This window comes from Xyrauchen texanus, chromosome 5 (genome assembly GCF_025860055.1).
Source record: "Xyrauchen texanus isolate HMW12.3.18 chromosome 5, RBS_HiC_50CHRs, whole genome shotgun sequence".
Taxonomy (NCBI): domain Eukaryota; kingdom Metazoa; phylum Chordata; class Actinopteri; order Cypriniformes; family Catostomidae; genus Xyrauchen; species Xyrauchen texanus.
The window spans coordinates 20334016-20351819 of record NC_068280.1 but is presented as its reverse complement, the minus strand read 5'-3'; the positions used below and the strand labels follow the sequence as shown (position 1 = coordinate 20351819).

Below are 17804 nucleotides of genomic sequence, written 5' to 3'. Positions count from 1 at the left end.
GCCTAAATCTTGACTGAAATTCTTCATATATACTATTTCGCTGTAGAAATGAATATATTTGGGAGGATACTACCTTTTGTAGTATTTTTGACATAAATGGGAGATTTGAAATCGGTCTATAATTAGCCAGTTCTCCAGGATCAAGTTGTGGCTTAATAAGTGGTTTGATAACTGCCATTTTAAAGTTTCTTGGGACATGTCCTAAGCATAGTGAGGAGTTAATAATATTAAGAAGAGGTTCTAAAATTACAGGAGATACCTCTTTTAAGATCTAGGTGTATAGGATCTAACAAACATGTTGTGGCTTTTGCTGTTTCTGTAAGATTTGTTTGCTCTTCATGACCTATGACAGAGAAGGATTGAAGTTGCACGTGAGGAAAATTATTAGACTTTGTTTTCTGAGGTGCTATGACAGATGATTGCATAATTCCAATTTTATTTCTGATTACAATTACAATTTTATCTGTAAATAAATTAATGAAATCATTACTCTTGTGCTGTGACATAATATCTGGTTCTCTTGAGGCTTTATTCCTAACAGTACTAATTTAGCCACAGTACTGAATAAACATCTAGGATTGTTGTGGTTATTTTCTATGAGTTTACTAAAATATGCTGACCTGGCAGCTTTTAGTGCCTGTCTGTAGCTACAGACACTATCCTTCCATGCACCACAAAATTTTATATATGTGAATGTTGAAGTCACCAACAATTAAAGCTCTATCTACAGTAACTAAATGATCTGATAAAAAATTTGCAAATTCACCAAGGAAATCAGAATAAAGCCCAGGTGATCTATACATTGTAGCAAGGACAAAAGACGACAGAGATTTTTTATTTATATCTGACGGTGTCACATTAAGCATTATTAGTTCAAAAGACTTACATTTATATACTGTCCTCTGAGTAACACCAAAACCTTCACTGTAAATTGTAGCAACACCTCCTCCTTCAGACGAAGCTCATGTTTATAACAATAACTTGGGGGAGTAGATTCATTTAAACTAATATATTCATCTGGTTTAAGCCAGGTTTAAGTCAAACAGAGCGCATCCAATCTATGATCTGTAATCCTTTCATTAACAATTAGTGCTTTGGTAGAAAGAGATCTAATGTTTAGTAGCCCTAGTTTTATATGATGTGTATTTTTAATTTGTTTGTTTTGTTCAAGTTTGACCTTAATCAAATTTTTTCTAAATGATTTAGTGAGGGTATTGTGTTTGGTAGTACGGGGACAGACACAGTCTCTATGAGATATCTAGGTGATACAGTCTCTATGTGTTGTAGTTTATGTGACGTTCGGATTAACCAGTTTGTCTGCTTCCTGACCTGGGTCCCAGTTAGTCAAATACTATCATTATTAAGACTATTAGCCAAATTACTAGAGAGGAGAGCGGCACCTTCTCTGGAGGGATGGAGTCTGTCTCTCTTTAGCAGGTCAGGTCTACCCCAAACACTCTATAAATCCTATTTTATTCTTCAGACACCACTCAGACATCCAGCCATTCAGTGACACTAATCTAAAATAAACCTTGTCACCATGACGAGCAGGGAGGGGACCAGAGCATATTACAGTGTCTGACATAATTTTTGCAAATTCGCACACCTCTTTAACATTATCTTTAGTGATCTCTGACTGGCGAAGCCAGACATCGTTAGTGCCGACATGGATAACAATTTGAGAAAATCTACGTTTCCCCTTCTGTCGCTCTCTCCACGTTGTGTCAGAGAAGCGACATTAGGGGTCTCTCTTGAGCGCCGATATTTACCTCTGAACTATGAAAAAAGGCCAATGAGAGTTGGCAACCAGTATTTGCATGTCCCGCCCCCGGACATACGGGTATTTAAGCGGCGCAAATACGGGAGTTCATTCAGAAAATTTCTTCGGAGCTGATGGTTGTGTTTGCAACTGCTGCGTGTACACACAGAGTTCCTGCTATCCCTCTGCTGCATGCTGTTGGATTCTACGGCGCACTCGCTTCCTTCACGGCTGTGCACTTCCTGCCCCTGAGCGCTTCGACAGTGCAGATAATAAAGATCTCTTACGAGTTATTTTTTTCATAAAAGAGTGATTTTATTTAAAAGAGTAATTTCCTCTAAAAGAGCAAAAACACAGCGGCGTTGAACGTCCTTTTAAGGACGCGTCTTTTTCAAGATGCCTTTCCGCCCCTGTGTTGTTCCTGGATGGGGTAGAGTACTCTCCGCTTCCGACGGCCACAGGCGTTGTCTCGTGTGTCTGGGCAGCGATCACACCGAGGCTGCGTTTGTGGATGGTTCATGTTCTCATTGCGATAACATGACCAGTGACAACGTTGCGGTCGCGGCTTGCTTACAACCGTAAGCAAGCCACTCCAGCTGCCCCCCGCGTCACTCCTTCTTCCCACGGGATTGACGACGATGCGGCTGGCGATGGAGGCGATTCGGGGATGGCAGCGGGTGCAGCTCCGCAGGGTACGCCCCCTCGGACCGCCCCGACACGCTCGTTGACGGCGACTCGCCTCACAGCCAGTCTGCCTACCCTCTTGCGATGGAAGCAGACGAGTTCGCCGCGACATCGGAGGGCGTGGGATCTGATGCCGAGGACTCCTCTGGGCTGCCGCCTTTGGGCTTGCACGCCCAGGAAGAGGCCGACGCACAGATGTCCGATATGCTTTCCCGGGCAGCCAACAGCGTGGGCTTGGACTGGAACCCTCCATCCTCCCCACAGCCATCACGGCTGGACGACTGGTTCTTGGGTGCTGGGCGCTGCTCACAGCCTCGCGCCCCCCGGTTCCATTCTTCCCGGAGGTGCATGATGAGCTGACGTCTTCGTGGAGAGCACCCCTCTCCACTCGTCGCACCACCACCTGCTCATCCGCCCTCGCCACCCTCGACGGCGGAACGCTCCAGGGATACACGGCGATTCCCCAGGTGGACAGGGCTGTTGCGCTCCACCTATGTCCCGGAAGCACTACCACCTGGCGGGGTCTCCCTGTACTCCCTTCCCGGTCCTGTAGAGCAACATCCTCACTCACCGCGAAGGCCTACAGTACTACCGGATGCGCCGCTTCCGCCCTGCATGCCATGGCTCTCCTGCAGATCCACCAAGCCAAGGCACTGCGAAACATGCACGGGGGTGGCTCTAATCCCGACACGCGGCAGGAACTGCGCTCAGCGACCGACCTCGCCCTAAGAGCAATGAAGGTCACAGCGCAGGCGCTCGGACGGGGTGGAGGGCCGGGAGGAGAATCCTTTGTTGTTTCATTTGCTGCAACCCTCAACAGGGGCTGCGGTACCCAAATTCTCAATAAAAGAGCTATTTCCTTTACCTCTGGGTAACATGGCCCGCAAATCTCTGCTTTCAGGCTTCAACAGTCCCGGCTCCCTGGATGCGGTGCTCCCGCCCTCAGCCCCATGACTGTTCCCCGGCTGGCCGGTTCAGACGAGTCCAGAGGACGCCAGCGTCGGACCTCCTCCTCAATCACGAACCCGCCCCCCACCGGGTGCGCGGAGCAAGGTAAGTGCTTTGAGTTTGCTCTCAGCACCAGAGCCTCGGGATGCCGCGTTGCCCCCCGACGCTGCATTACCTGTTCCGCACCGCTGCGAAGCCCCGCCGGGTACGTCCAAAAAACCCGTCCCCTTGGTGCCCCTTGCACGGAGCTTAGAGGCGTGGCTTTCGCTGCCCAACCCGTCGCGATGGCTGCACCGGACCATTCGACTCAGTTACGCAATTCAGTTTGCCAGGTCTCTGCCCCCCTTCGTGGGCGTTCGTTTCTCCGCAGTGCACGACAGACACGTTCAGTCCTTGCGCAAAGAAATCGCCTCGCTTTTAATCAAGGACGCGATAGAGCCTGTCCCTCCAACCGAAACGAAGAAGGGTTTCTACAGCCCTTACTTCGTTGTACCCAAGAAAGGCGCCGTCTTACGACCGATCTTGGACTTGCGAGTTTTCAATCGGACCTTGTCCAAACTCCCGTTCAAAATGCTCACCCAGAAACAAATTCTATCTGGCGTCCGGCATTTAGATTGGTTCGCAGCGATGGACCTGAAGGACGCATACTTCCACGTCTCGATTCTCCCTCGACATCGACCCTTTCTGCGGTTCGCGTTCGACGGCCAGGCGTATCAGTACAAAGTCCTCCCCTTCGGCCTGTCTCTGTCCCCTCGCGTCTTCTCGAAGGTCGCAGAGGCGGCTCTTGCCCCGCTCCGAGGAGCTGGCATATGCATACTCAATTACCTCGACAATTGGCTCATTCTGGCCTCCTCGCGGGAATTACTATGTGCACACAGAGACCAGGTGCTCAAGCACCTCGGCCGTTTAGGTTTTCAGGTCAACTGGGAGAAGAGCAAGCTCACCCCTATCCAGAGCATCTGTTTTCTCGGTTTGGAGTTAGACTCAGTCTCAGTGACAGCACGTCTCTCCAACGTGTCAGTGGAATGCCTCGCTTCCTTCAAACCAGGCGCCGTGGTCCCTTTAAAACGTTTCCAACAGCTCCTGGGGCATATGGCATCCTCCGCGGTGGCCACGCTGCTGGGGTTGATGCATATGAAACCACTTCAGCACTGGCTCCAGACTCGAGTTCCGAGACAAGCATGGCGCCGCGGCACGCACAAGGTGAAAGTTACCACTGCCTGCCTCCAAGTCTTCAAACCCTGTACAGACCTCTGCTTTCTAAGGGCAGGAGTGCCCTTGCAGCAGGTGTCCCGACGTGTTCTGGTTACGACCGACGCTTCCAAACTGGGTTGGGGCGCCGTTTGCAATGGGCGCGCAGCCTTAGGCCGGTGGAACCGAGGCCCGCTGCGCTGGCACATCAACTGCCTAGAGCTGCTGGCTGTTTTTCTTGACCTAAAGAGGTTTCTTCCGTTAATTCGGGGCAAGCACGTCCTAGTCAGGACAGACAGCACCACGGTTGTGGCCTACATAAACTGCCAAGGCGGAGTACGCTCCCTCCACATGTCACAGCTCGCCCGTCGTCTCCTCATTTGGAGCCAGCAGCGACTCAAGTCACTGCGCGCCACTCACATCCCCGGCAACCTCAATGTGATAGCGGACGCGCTATCAAGACAAAGCTTGCCCGGCGGAGAGTGGAGGCTCCACCCCCAGTCGGTTCAGCTGATTTGGGACAGGTTCGGCAAGGCCCAGGTAGACCTGTTTGCCTCCCAGGAAACCTCCCACTGCCCGCTCTGGTATGCCCTCACAGAGGCTCCCCTTGGGACAGATGCTCTGGTGCACAGCTGGCCCGCGGGGCTCCTTAAGTATGCTTTTCCCCCAGTGAGCCTTCTTGCACAGGTGCTATGCAAGGTCAGGGAGGACGAGGAGCAAGTCACTCTGGTGGCCCCCTACTGGCCCAACCGGACGTGGTTCTCGGATCTCACGCTCCTCACGACAGCCCCTCCCTGGCGAATTCCCCTGAGGAAGGATCTTCTTTCTCAGGGACGGGGCACGCTCTGGCATCCACACCCAGACCTCTGGAACCTCCACGTCTGGCCCCTGGACGGGACGCAGAAGATCTAGCCGGCCTACCACCGGCCGTCATAGATACTATCAACCAAGCCAGAGCCCCTTCGACCAGGCATCTTTATGCCTTAAAGTGGCGTCTGTTCGCAGACTGGTGTTCTTCCCGAGCCGAAGACCCACAGAAGTGCGCGGTTAGGTCAGTGCTCGTGTTTCTACAGGAGAGGCTGGAGAGGAGGCTGTCCCCCTCCACCCTCAAGGTGTATGTCACCGCTATCGCGGCCCACCACTACACGGTAGACGGCAAGTCTCTTGGTAAGCACGACTTAATTGTCAGGTTCCTTAAAGGTGCCCGGAGGTTGACTCCCGGCCTAACCTGTTCCCCTCCTGGGATCTCTCGATCGTCCTCACGGGACTCCAGAGACCCCCCTTCGAGCCGCTAGACTCAGTTGGACTCGGCCCTCTCTCTCAAGACCGCCCTGCTGATCGCGCTCGCTTCCATCAAGAGGGTCGGGGACCTGCAAGCGTTCTCAGTTAGCGACTCTTGCCTGGAGTTCGGTCCGGCAGACACTTTCGTGATCTTCAGGCCGCGACCGGGCTATGTGCCCAAGGCTCCTACCACACCCTTCAGGGATCAGGTAGTGAACCTGCAAGCGCTGCCCCGGGAGGAGGCAGACCCAGCCCTTTCACTGCTGTGTCCAGTACGTGCTTTACGTATTTATCTGGACCGCACACAGAGCACTAGACGCTCTGAGCAGCTCTTCATCTGCTTTGGGGGACAGCAGAAAGGGAATGCTGTCTCCAAGCAGAGACTCGCCCACTGGGTTGTCAACGCCATTTCCCTGGCTTATCACACCCAGGCCGTGCCCCCCCCCTTGCGGGTCCAAGCTCACTCCACCAGGAGTGTTGCATCCTCGTGGGCACTGGCTAGGGGCACCGCCTTAGCAGACATCTGTAGAGCAGAGGGCTGGGCAACACCTAACACTTTGCGAGATTCTATAATCTCCAAGTTGAGTCAGTATCGTCCCGTGTTTTCTCAGGTCCGAGCCCGTAGAACTCGGTAGCACGCTGACGATCTGACCAGGTGAACTGCTTGCACCTAGCGCCCTTTCCCCCTAACCAAGGGAAAACAGTGCACCTCTGTTCCCAGGAGATCCCATTTTTTGGGCCGCTGGTTGACTCCTCCCTAGCCCTCGTGGGTCAAGTCAAGTCAAGTCAAGTCAAGTGGTTTTTATTGTCGTTTCAACCATATACAGTTAGTACAGTACACAGCAAAACGACACAACGTTCCTCCAGGACCATGGTGCTACATAAAAACAACAAAGGACCAACATAGGACCACATGAGACTACACAACAAAATAAAATACCTATATAAACTACCTATATATACCTATATAAAGTGCACGTGCAAACATGTGCAAAAAGTACAGGACAGTACAACAAATTACTGACAATGAACAGGACAATAGACAGTGCAGCGCCGACCAGTACTCAGTAGTGCAAAAAGATGACAGTTTCTAAAAATGTAAACATAACATACTATGAGATAATGTTCTATGCACATAGCAGTTATTGAGGTAGCAGACAGTTATAAAGTGACAGTTATTAAAGTGCAACTCAGGACACGTGTGTGTGTCAAACCAGTCTCTGAGTATTGAGGAGTCTGATGGCTTGGGGAAGAAGCTGTTACACAGTCTGGCCGTGAGGGCCCGAATGCTTCGGTACCTCTTGCCAGGCGGGAGGAGAGTAAAGAGTTTGTGTGAGGGGTGTGTGGGGTCAGTCCACAATGCTGGTTGCTTCTTGGATACAGTGTTTTTGAAAATGTCTTTGATGGAGGAAGAGAGACCCCAATGATCTTCTCAGCTGTCCTCACTATCCTCTGCAGGGCTTTGCGGTCGAAGCGGTGCAAGTCCCAAACCAGGCAGTGATGCAGCTGCTCAGGATGCTCTCAATAGTCCCTCTATAGAATGTAGTGAGGATGGGGGTTGGGAGATGTGCTTTCCTCAGCCTTGAAGAAAGTAGAGGCAGCTGCTGGGCTTTCTTGGTGATAGAGCTGGTGTTGAGGGACCAGGTGAGGTTCTCCGCCAGGTGAACACCAAGAAATTTGGTGCTCTTGGCGATCTCCACAGAGGAGCCGTCGATGTTCAGCGAGTGTGTTCACCTTGTGCTCTCCTAAAGTCAACAACCATCTCTTTTGTTTTGTCGACATTCAGGGACAGGTTGTTGGCTCTACACCAGTTCGTCAGCAGCTGCACATCCTCTCTGTATGCTGACTCGTTGTTCTTGCTGATGAGACCCACCGCGGTCGGTGTCATCGGCGAACTTGATGATGTGATTCGAGCTGTGCATTGCTGCACAGTCGTGAGTCAGCAGAGTGAACAGCAGTGGACTGAGCACACAGCCCTGGGGGCCCCAGTGCTCAGTGTGGTGGTGGTGGAGATGCTGTTCCGATCGGACTGACTGAGGTCTCCCAGTCAGGAAGTCCAGGATCCAGTTGCAGAGGGAGGTGTCCAGGCCCAGCAGGTTCAGCTTTCCAATCAGGTGCTGGGGAATGATTGTGTTGAATGCTGAGCTGAAATCTATGAACAGCATTCGAGCGTATGAGTCCTTATTGTCTAGGTGGGTGAGGGCCAGATGGAGGGTTGTGGTGATGGCATGCGTCCGTTGAGCGGTTTGAGCGATCACGCAAACTGCAGTGGGTCTAGTGAGGGGGCAGCTGGGTCTTAATCTGCCTCATGGCCGAGCCTCTCGAAGCACTTCATGATGATGGGTGTAAGTCGCGACGGGGCCGGTAGTCGTTGAGGCAGGACACTGAAGACTTCTTTGGCATGGGGATGATGGTGGTGGCCTTGAAGCGCGTTGGAACAACGGCTGCTCAGAGAGATGTTGAAGATGTCGGTAAGAACATCTGCTAGCTGGTCTGCACATCCTCTGAGCACTCTGCCAGGAATGTTGTCTGGTCCAGCAGCCTTCCGTGGGTTGACTCTACGTAGAGTTTTCCTCACATCTGCCGTGGTAAGACAGAGCACCTGGTGGGTTGGGAGGAGGGTGGACTTCCTCGCCATCACGTCGTTCTGCACTTCAAACCCGGCGTAGAAGTCGTTCAGCGCATCTGGAAGGGAGGCATCTTTGTCACAGGCAACTGATGTTGTCCTGTAGTTGGTGATGGCCTGGATGCCCTGCCACATGCGCGCGTGTCACCGCTGTCCTGGAAGTGACTGTGGATTCTCTGGGCGTGTCGCGCTTTGCCTCTCTGATTGCCCGTGACAGTTTGGCCCTAGCTGTTCTTAGGGCTGCCTTATCGCCTGCTCTGAAGGCGAGTCTCGGGACCTCAGCAGCGTCGCACCTCCGCAGTCATCCACGGCTTCTGGTTGGGCGTGTGGTGATGGTCTTGGAGAAAGTGACATCATCAATGCACTTGCTGATGTAGCTGGTCACTGATGCTGTGTATTCCTCCAAGTTGGTAGAATACGCCATATGTTGCAGCCTCCTGAACATGTGCCAGTCAGTACACTCAAAACAGTCCTGAAGAGCAGAGATGGCTCCTGCTGGCCAGGTTTTCACCTGCTTCTGAAGCGGTTTTGTGCGTCTGACGGCGGTCTGTATGCTGGAATTAACATAACAGAGATGTGGTCTGAGTAGCGAGGTGGGGCGGGGCTCCGCCCGATGCAGCGCCTGGGATGTTTGTGTAAACAAGATCAAGCGCGTTAAGCCCCTCTCGTTGCAAAGTCCACATACTGATGGAATTTAGGGAGCACTGTCTTGAGATTTGCATGGTTGAAATCTCCGGCGACAATAAACTGGCTTAAATGGGGCATTGGGGAAGGGTACGTGCAGCCTGATACAGTTGGTCGTTCTGCACGTAAGAATACCTGCTCGCTCCTGTATCAGCAGTTCACGTACACGGCTCAGCGCATGACACGTTTATAAGTGGACCCCTAGTGTCGCTTCTCTGACACAACGTGGAGAGAGCGACAGAAGGGGAACGTCTAGGTTACGTATGTAACCTCCGTTTCCCGTTGTGTCTTCCCCGCCACGTCGCTGAGCCGAGCCACTGTTGTGACCGGACCATTTCCGGCTGCTCAGAAAAATCCTGAATGAACTCCGTATTTGCGCGCAAATACCCGCATGTCGGGGCGGACATGCAAATACTGGTTGCCAACTCTCATTGGCCTTTTTCATAGTTCAGAGGTGAATATTGCGCTCAAGAGAGCCCCTAGTGTCGCTTCTCTGACACAACGTCTCGTTCCTCCATCAAGGAACGGAGGTTACATACGTAACCTAGACGTTCCCCTTCTGTCGCTCTCTCCACGTTGTGTCAGAGAAGCGACACTAGGGGTCCACTTATAAACGTGCCATGCGCTGAACCGTGTACGTGAACTGCTGATACAGGAGCGAGCAGGTATTCCTATGTGCAAAGGCGACCAACTGTATCAGACTGCACATACCCTTCCCCAATGCCCCATTAAAGCCCTTCTGGTTACCCTGGAGGGGGGAACAAGTTGATGGCCGCCAACCTGGGAACAGGCCAGCCTGGCTGGGCCTCTTTTCTCTCTATGTTTCTCGCACAGAGCAACTACGGCCGGGGCCCTTACACGCATTGAGGGAAGGGGGTCTTAGCCTTTTTTTCAGGGGGAGAAGACCCTGTGGAGGCCACACCTACCCGGCAGGGGAGGCAAAGAGTGGCAAATACATCACATGGCCTTTTAGGACCTATGTGGAAAAGTTGGTGCGGTGGTAGATCCAGTCTCGTAGAGGGGGGAAGCATACAGCACGGCAACCAAGGCAGCTGTAACTGCCTAAGGGAGACATGAGGGTCCGCTCGTGAGGGGACAGTACCGCGGAATTACACACAGGGGGAGTCCAAGCAGGAGGCCTTTCCTGTGGAGCACCTAGTCCAGTAAAGGGTAGTTTGGGTACCCGTAGTGGCTTGGGTCGGCGAGTTCCTCCGCTGAACTGCGGACCCAAAAGGGCTAGGGAGGAGTCAACCAGCGACCCGAAGACGGGGTCTCCTGGGAACAGAGGCGCACTATTTTACCTCGGCTGAGGGAAAGGGCGCTAGGCGCAAGCGATTCACCCGGCCAGATCGTCAACGTGTTACCGAGTTCCACGGGCTTGGACCTGAGAAAACACGGGACGATACTGACTCAACTCGGAGATTGTAAAACCTCGAGAAAGTGTTAGGTGTTGCCCACCCTGCTGCTCTGCAGATGTCGGCTAGGGAGGAGCCCCTGGCTACATACCTAACCTAAACGTTAGCTTTAGCCAGCACTTGTCAGACACTCTGGCCTCCGAAATGCAATTAACAATAGTGGCTGGAGTCTCTATTTCCACATTCCTTACAATAGAATCATTTATCACATGTGAATCCCTCACTGCTGACGGATTTTTTTTGATGTGTGGTGAGGGTTTGAGATTGATGTGTGGTGAGGGTTTGAGATTGATGTGAATCCCTCGCGCAATTGTTTGTTGTTGTTGGTAGTCCTTGATAAGCAGTGCTTTGAGATCGATGCAATAATCTGTGTACTGCAGAGGAGAAAAAAACGGGTGCGCGCTGAAAAAATGCACGCAGTTTAATCGCGATGAGAATAATATGAGGGAAAACCTGATGCACGCTTAAGAATGGCAGATGTTAAGGATTACAGGCTGAAAACAAATATTTAAGTGATGCTAAGAAACTAGCAGGCTACAAACACAGACTCTAGCTAGGTGCCAGCAGCAATAGGTAAAATACACGCAGATGAAACAGTAGAAAATGGGAAAAACCTGAAACTCTCTAAAATGACAAAGGATATAAGGATGAATGATGAATATAATGATGAACGTTTGAGAATAAGAATAAGCAATGCTAAGCAATCTAAGCAGGCTACAAACAAACACTCGTGCAGCGTGCCATCAGTAACAGGAAGTCCAGTGACGTCCTGTCCTGATGACAATTAATAAATTAAGGAATGCAGAACATAACATTTTTGTAAATCCATAAGGATCTCTTCCTCAATGGTGATAGCGGTAGTAATGACAGTCGACTCATCAGCAAGATCTCATGCTCTTTGCTTTCAAATTATGTCACTGATTGTGTCACTCATGGTCAGCTAGAAGGCCTCGACTGGGACATATCCTAAAGATCACATCCACCAAGAACAAATAAATTAGTCTGATTGACTGATGAATCTGACAATCTATGCATTAATTTGCACTGTTGATGGATTCTGTGGAAATTCTTAAGGTCTGAGGGGGTGGACCTCAGATTCATGTGCCGTTTTGTTTAACAAGCTTGTGATTTGTGAAACAGTCATCACGCTTCGCTTGCAAGGATCAAGGAATAAATTCTGACTGGATAAACATTTTGTTTTTCTCTATTTGTTTGTAGATTAATTAAGAGTGGAAAGCTATTAAAAACACATAAAAAAGGTTACTGAGAATGAAAGGATGAAAAATAAGTATTTATTTGGCATGTTAGACCAGCAGAGAAGGCTTTGTTGGCCCTGAGAATTTGCCACTGCTGTACACATTTAATTGTCCATCCAATGCCATCACTAATTTTGCTGATGATACGACGGTGGTAGGTCTGATCATTGACAATGATGAAACTAGAGAGAGGAGGTGTACACCCTGACACACTGGTGTCAGACCTCTCTCTCAACATCAGTAAGACCAAGGAACTTGTGGTGGACTTCAGGAGAAAAGACAGAGAACACAGCCCTATCTCCAACAATGAAGCACCGGTGGAGAGAGTCAGCAGCTTCAAGTTCCTCTTTGAGGAACTCATATGGTCCGTCCACAGGTCGTTGTGAAGAAGGCTCACCAGCACCTTCTTCATGAGATGGCTGAGGAAGTTTGGAATGAACCACCACATCCTCACACGGTTCTACACCACACTGTAGAGAGAATCCTTACTGGCTGCATCCCCACCTTGTACAGCAACAGCAACGCACTCAACCACAAAGCCCTGCAAAGGGTGGCGTGAACTGCCAGACACATCATCTGAGGTGAGCTATATAGATAGGCATCTATACCAGGCGGTGTGTGAAAAAAGCTTGGAGGGTCATCAGAGACTCCAGCCACCTGAACCATTAGCTGCTCTCACTGCTACCATTAGGCAGGTGTTATTATAGCATCATGACCCACACCAGCTGACTTCATGACAGCTTCAGCCCCCAATCAGACATTTTAACTCTTAATTGCTCATGATACATATATCAGCACAGCACTTTATTAGCCTCAGACTGGACCCACTTTCTATACTTCACTTAAAAACACACTGGCAACCGACAGCTGAATGTCAACACAACACTTCATATTTATTTCCACTGATTGCAAGGGGGGAGGGGGGTACAGTTTATTTTTTTTTGTATACAGTCTTTGTGTATACTGTATTATTGTATATTATTAGGTGTATATTGTATATTGTGTAACAAGATGCGTAAACTGTGTTAAATGTAAATCAGATGTTTATTTTAATTGTCATACTGCTATGTTGCTTGTAACCGCACCCAAGACTTTCACCCACTGTTAAACTTGTATATGGTTGAGTGACAATAAAGGGATTTGATTAAAAAAAATGTATTCGATAATGCCTCGTGGTTAGAAATTACGAGGCTCGAAAAGCACTGCTCTCCCCATCGGACCCTTGTAGTGTTTGGAAACTGAAACTGACATCCTTACATGTTCACTACTCAAAAGGGAGAATTAATAATCCTCGCTTAGATGTGAGTCACTAGAAACAAACACAGGCTTAGACAAAATCATGCACTGAAGAATAGAAAATCTGACTCAATGGTGCGAAAGCGAGCACATCTATGGCGTATCTCCCTATGGTCGTCGCTTAAAGAGCAACATGCAGGTTGGACACCCCTATATAGCATAGTGTATGTTGATGATAAAACAACTAGATTTTCTGAACTGGAGTAATATATATTTAGCCATTAACGATATTTTGAGATAAATTGTGATAAAATAACTTCCGCGTCTATAAAGCACTAACCGGAAGTGACGATGGGTGAGGGAGTCTGGTCAAGTTCAAGCTCAGGTTACAATGGATGCGAATGAAGAAACCGAGTTCTCCGGTGTGGACGAACATGCCTATGATGGCCCACAGGCCTATAATTATGAGCAAATTAAGAGTTAAAATAATTAAAAGTAAGACTTACTCTGCTAAGTCCTTGTTTTCGTTGCACAGAATGTCTGCTAACGTTAGCACTTTGTCCTCCAGTCCAGCCCGCGCCAAAATCCTGTGTACACTTTGACGGTGGACTTGATTCCATCGAGTGCACCGAGGGAACAGCATCAGTAATCAGCCTCACGTGGTCCTTACTCCGAAATCCCATCCGAGACTCCAACAAATCTCCAGGTCGATAATTCTCCGGAGTGAAATGTGCGCCACAAACGACCGAGTGTGTGGTAACAGATGCGGCAGTGAAGTCTGCTCTCTTCACCTGCACAAAACGCACTCAAGACCGAAAAGCCTTGTTTTTTCTAGAAGGAAAATGATGGACACGATGTCCTGACAGGCTGGAATTCGTGCAACCAGCACAAACACAATAATTTACCATTATGGCTTCTCTAAAACTTTCTGTACTGCTCTAACTACATCAACACCCACAATGAGAGCTGACCGCGAGCTCTTTTGTTTGCCTCGCCCTACGTCATATGACGCGTTGATAGCGGGAAAGGCGTATTCCAGAGCCTAGCACATTTTCATCAAAATCTCTTGATCAAATGAGATTTCATTAGTAATTTCTACATATGTGTTTTTAAAAGACCTCTGCAGACAATATAAAGTATTAATTCAGTTATAAATTCAACCTGCATGTTGCTCTTTAAGCACCATCAGACAATAAATCGGCGTGATTGTATAAGGCCTTCAGACCATTTGACACTCAGACTGTGTCCCATAGCATTCATACACAGTTCGAGTTCCTACGAAATGGAACCATTCAATTCAATTCAATTTTATTTGTATAGCGCCTTTCACAACACACATCGTTTCAAAGCAGCTTTACAGAATATCAGCATTAACAGGCGATAAAACTGTAATGTCTATAATGTCGATTAATCATCATTGTGTAATTTCGATAAAATACTATTTTTAATAGTGTTTAAAAATAATTAAATGATAATTGTATTAATAACCCCATTGAGCAAGCTGTAGGCAACTGTGGCAAGGAACACAAAACTCCATAAGATGTTGATTAATGGAGAAAAATAACCTTGGGAGAAACCAGACTCACTGTGGGGGCCAGTTCCCCTCTGGCTAACATTTTGAATGTAATGTAAATATTAATTATGTATAGTTAAAATCATGGTTTAAAATTATTAAACTAAGTGTTAAGGGTCAGTGATTAAACATCGATTGTGTTTGAACTGTAAGATTAATGACCAAAGTCTTTGAAGTCCATCTTGATTAATTGCAGAAGTTCACATAGATGCAATTGTCCTTGTTAATTGGCTGATGAAGGCTTTTGTTGGCAATAGTTAGTCTATGCATTCCATTTCAAGATCGTAGTCCATCTATAGACCGAGGTGATGTAGGTTGGAGTTGGCATCATTTCATCCTCTGAAGTCCGTCATAATAGATTGAAGTGATGTTTGGCTGGCACCGGCTGCATTTAGTCATCATCAATGACCAAACCATTGGATCCCTGATTATTATAATTTCACTTTAGTTATACACTCATTTAACACTTTAGGAACACTGTAGTCCTTAAAAGTTCCTGACATGGTGTTCTGCTTTTGTAGCCCATCCTCCTCAAAGTTCGACATGTTGTGCATACTAAGATTCTATTCTGTTAACTACAATTGTATAGAGTGGTTATTTGAGTTACCGTAGCCTTTCTTTCAGCTCGAACCAGTCTGGCCGTTTTCCGTTGACCTCGCTCCTCAGCAAGGCATTTCCCTCTGCAGGACTGCCGGTCACTTGATGCTTTTTGTTTTTGGCACCATTTTGAGCAAACTCTAGAGACTGTTGTCCATGAAAATCCCAGGAGAACAGCAGTTACAGAAATACAGTAATACCAACAGTCATAACATGCTTGAAATCATCAACCCAGTCTGATGGTTGATGTGAACATTAACTGATGCTCCTGACCCATTTCTGCATGATTTTATGCATTTCACTGCTGCAACATGAATGGCTGATTAGATAATTGCATGAATAAGTAGGTGTACAGGTTTTTCTAATGAAGTGTTCAGTGAGTGAAAAAAAGGGAAAAAAAAGGCTGTCATTGGGGTACCCTTGTTTCTGGTGTATATTTATGCCTGTAAGGAGAGGAAGAAAACATAAATGTAGCTTTAAAGGTACACAACAGGTCCCTAGGGTATAATTATGTACTCAACAAGTTTTCCTGAGAGGTATAATGTATAATCTTCTGTTTAAACCTTATTTTACAAACTTTTGTAGAAATGGGAATAAGTTTTGCACTTACTCATACACTTTTCTTATCCAAATTTCACAGGTAACAACTATAAAATACTGTAAACATGGACACAGTCAATTGTTCATCTGTGGACTTCTCTGATGTTCTGGCCAGCAAGATGAGCCCCAGTAAGATCCTCCTCTCCCTGACACTCTCTTTTCTGGCTGTGGCCACCACGGCCATTAACTGTCTGGTTATCACAGCCATCCTGATCACCCGTAAGCTCCACCAGCCCGCTAATTACCTCATCTGCTCTCTCGCTGTGACAGACCTGCTGGTGGCTGTTCTAGTGATGCCTGTTAGCATTGTTTACATCGCAGAGGAGACGTGGGTTCTTGGTCCAATTGTGTGTCACCTGTGGTTGGGTATTGATGTTACATGCTGCACCTGCTCAATCTTACACCTGGCTGCTATTGCCCTGGACCGATACCGTGCCATCACTGATGCCGTGGCCTATTCCGAGAAACGTACGTGTAAACGAGCAATCATAACCATTTTTGCACTGTGGGTACTGTCTGTGCTAGTGTCTCTACCACCTTTAGTGTGGAGGAAATTCCCCAGTGTGGAACGCAAAGATGGGGAGAGGCAAGTCATGGACTGCTGGATTGAGCATGATCATGTAGCCTTCACTGTCTATTCCACTTTTGGAGCATTCTATATTCCACTGACCCTCATCCTGGTGCTTTACTACAAGATCTACAAGGCAGCAGAGACACTGCGCAACCGTAGAGGGAGCAGTCGATTGGCCAAACAGACAGTGAGCAGTGTTATGCTTTCTGGAATGAGTTCTGATAAAGATACCTCCCTCAGTCCAGATACCTTCAGCCCAATTGAGAAGTCATTTTCAGATCCATCAACAGATGGTGAAAGGGGCCGCATAACTTCTTCTTCAGGGAATCTCATCAGGGTCCGCAGGACCCCTGGGGCTAGGGAGAGACGAGCAGCTTTAACATTAGGGTTAATCCTAGGAGCCTTCGTGGTGTGTTGGTTACCGTTCTTCCTGAAAGAGGTGATTGTCAATATCTGTCTGACCTGCAGTACCTCTGCTGTGCTTGCAGATTTCCTCACCTGGCTTGGATATCTAAACTCCCTCATCAATCCCCTAATATACACAATTTTTAATGAGGACTTTAAGAAGGCTTTTAAGAAACTTCTGCCTCTCTGTTGTTGCAACGTCCTGTAACATGAACTCGAGTGGACATTTAAAGTGTTGCTGGAACTTTGTAAAAAAGAAAAGAAAATTATAATCACTGAAAGAGAAAAATAAATTTTCTCTTTTCTGGGGACAAAATCCTAAAATAATGTTATTCTGTAAATCAGCAAATGTTTGCAAGAATTACACATTTATAACAGTTGGAAACTGTATTGAAACAGACTGATCATACTGTGAATTTGGTGACAGGTTAAAGTATAGGTCTCTGCAGAACAATAATTGACGTTTCCAAATGTTTTGCCGTTTTCAAATCGGGAAGGGCGTTTTAAAACTATCCAATGAAAGTAAGGAATCTCAATGTAGAAGGTGAAAAGCCTATCCCAGTTTGAAAACACACACTGATTGGGTAATTCCCATTTTGTTCTGCAGATACAAAAGTCTTGACATTTGAAAGTTCTGCTGCTGAAATCCACACTGCCCCCAGTGGCCAAAACTGGAAGTGTTGTTAAACATATGGACATAAGGGTGACCACATGACCATGACAAAAAAAACGGGATGCAACAGGAGCAACGAATACTTGGTCATTTTACTCAAGGTAAATGTATTCACGTGTGCTATGGTTATTAAAGTTACTGGTTAAAAAAATTGTTTTCACTTTAACAGCTCCCCAGTATTGGATTACAAATAACAAGCAAAGACCGCTGCATGGTGTGTGAAGAGTGGTAAATAAACCAGTAACAGCTCCATGATAGGGTTGCAATTAGGACCGGGTAAAAATATAGATTTTCTGATGCATTGC

The 17804-nt window shown here is 47.9% G+C and overlaps 1 protein-coding gene across 1 annotated transcript in view; it reads left to right on the top strand.

Moving 5' to 3' along the window:
- The window catches only part of htr1fb (5-hydroxytryptamine (serotonin) receptor 1Fb), a 65413-nt gene extending 48379 nt beyond the window's left edge, over positions 1-17034 (top strand). Inside the window, exon 2 of the mRNA XM_052127363.1 lies at positions 15891-17034. Within this exon, the coding sequence (XP_051983323.1) occupies positions 15916-17034 (1119 nt within the window). The 5' untranslated portion in view covers positions 15891-15915. The remainder of the gene's footprint in view (positions 1-15890) is intronic.
- The last annotated feature ends 770 nt before the right edge of the window (positions 17035-17804 follow it).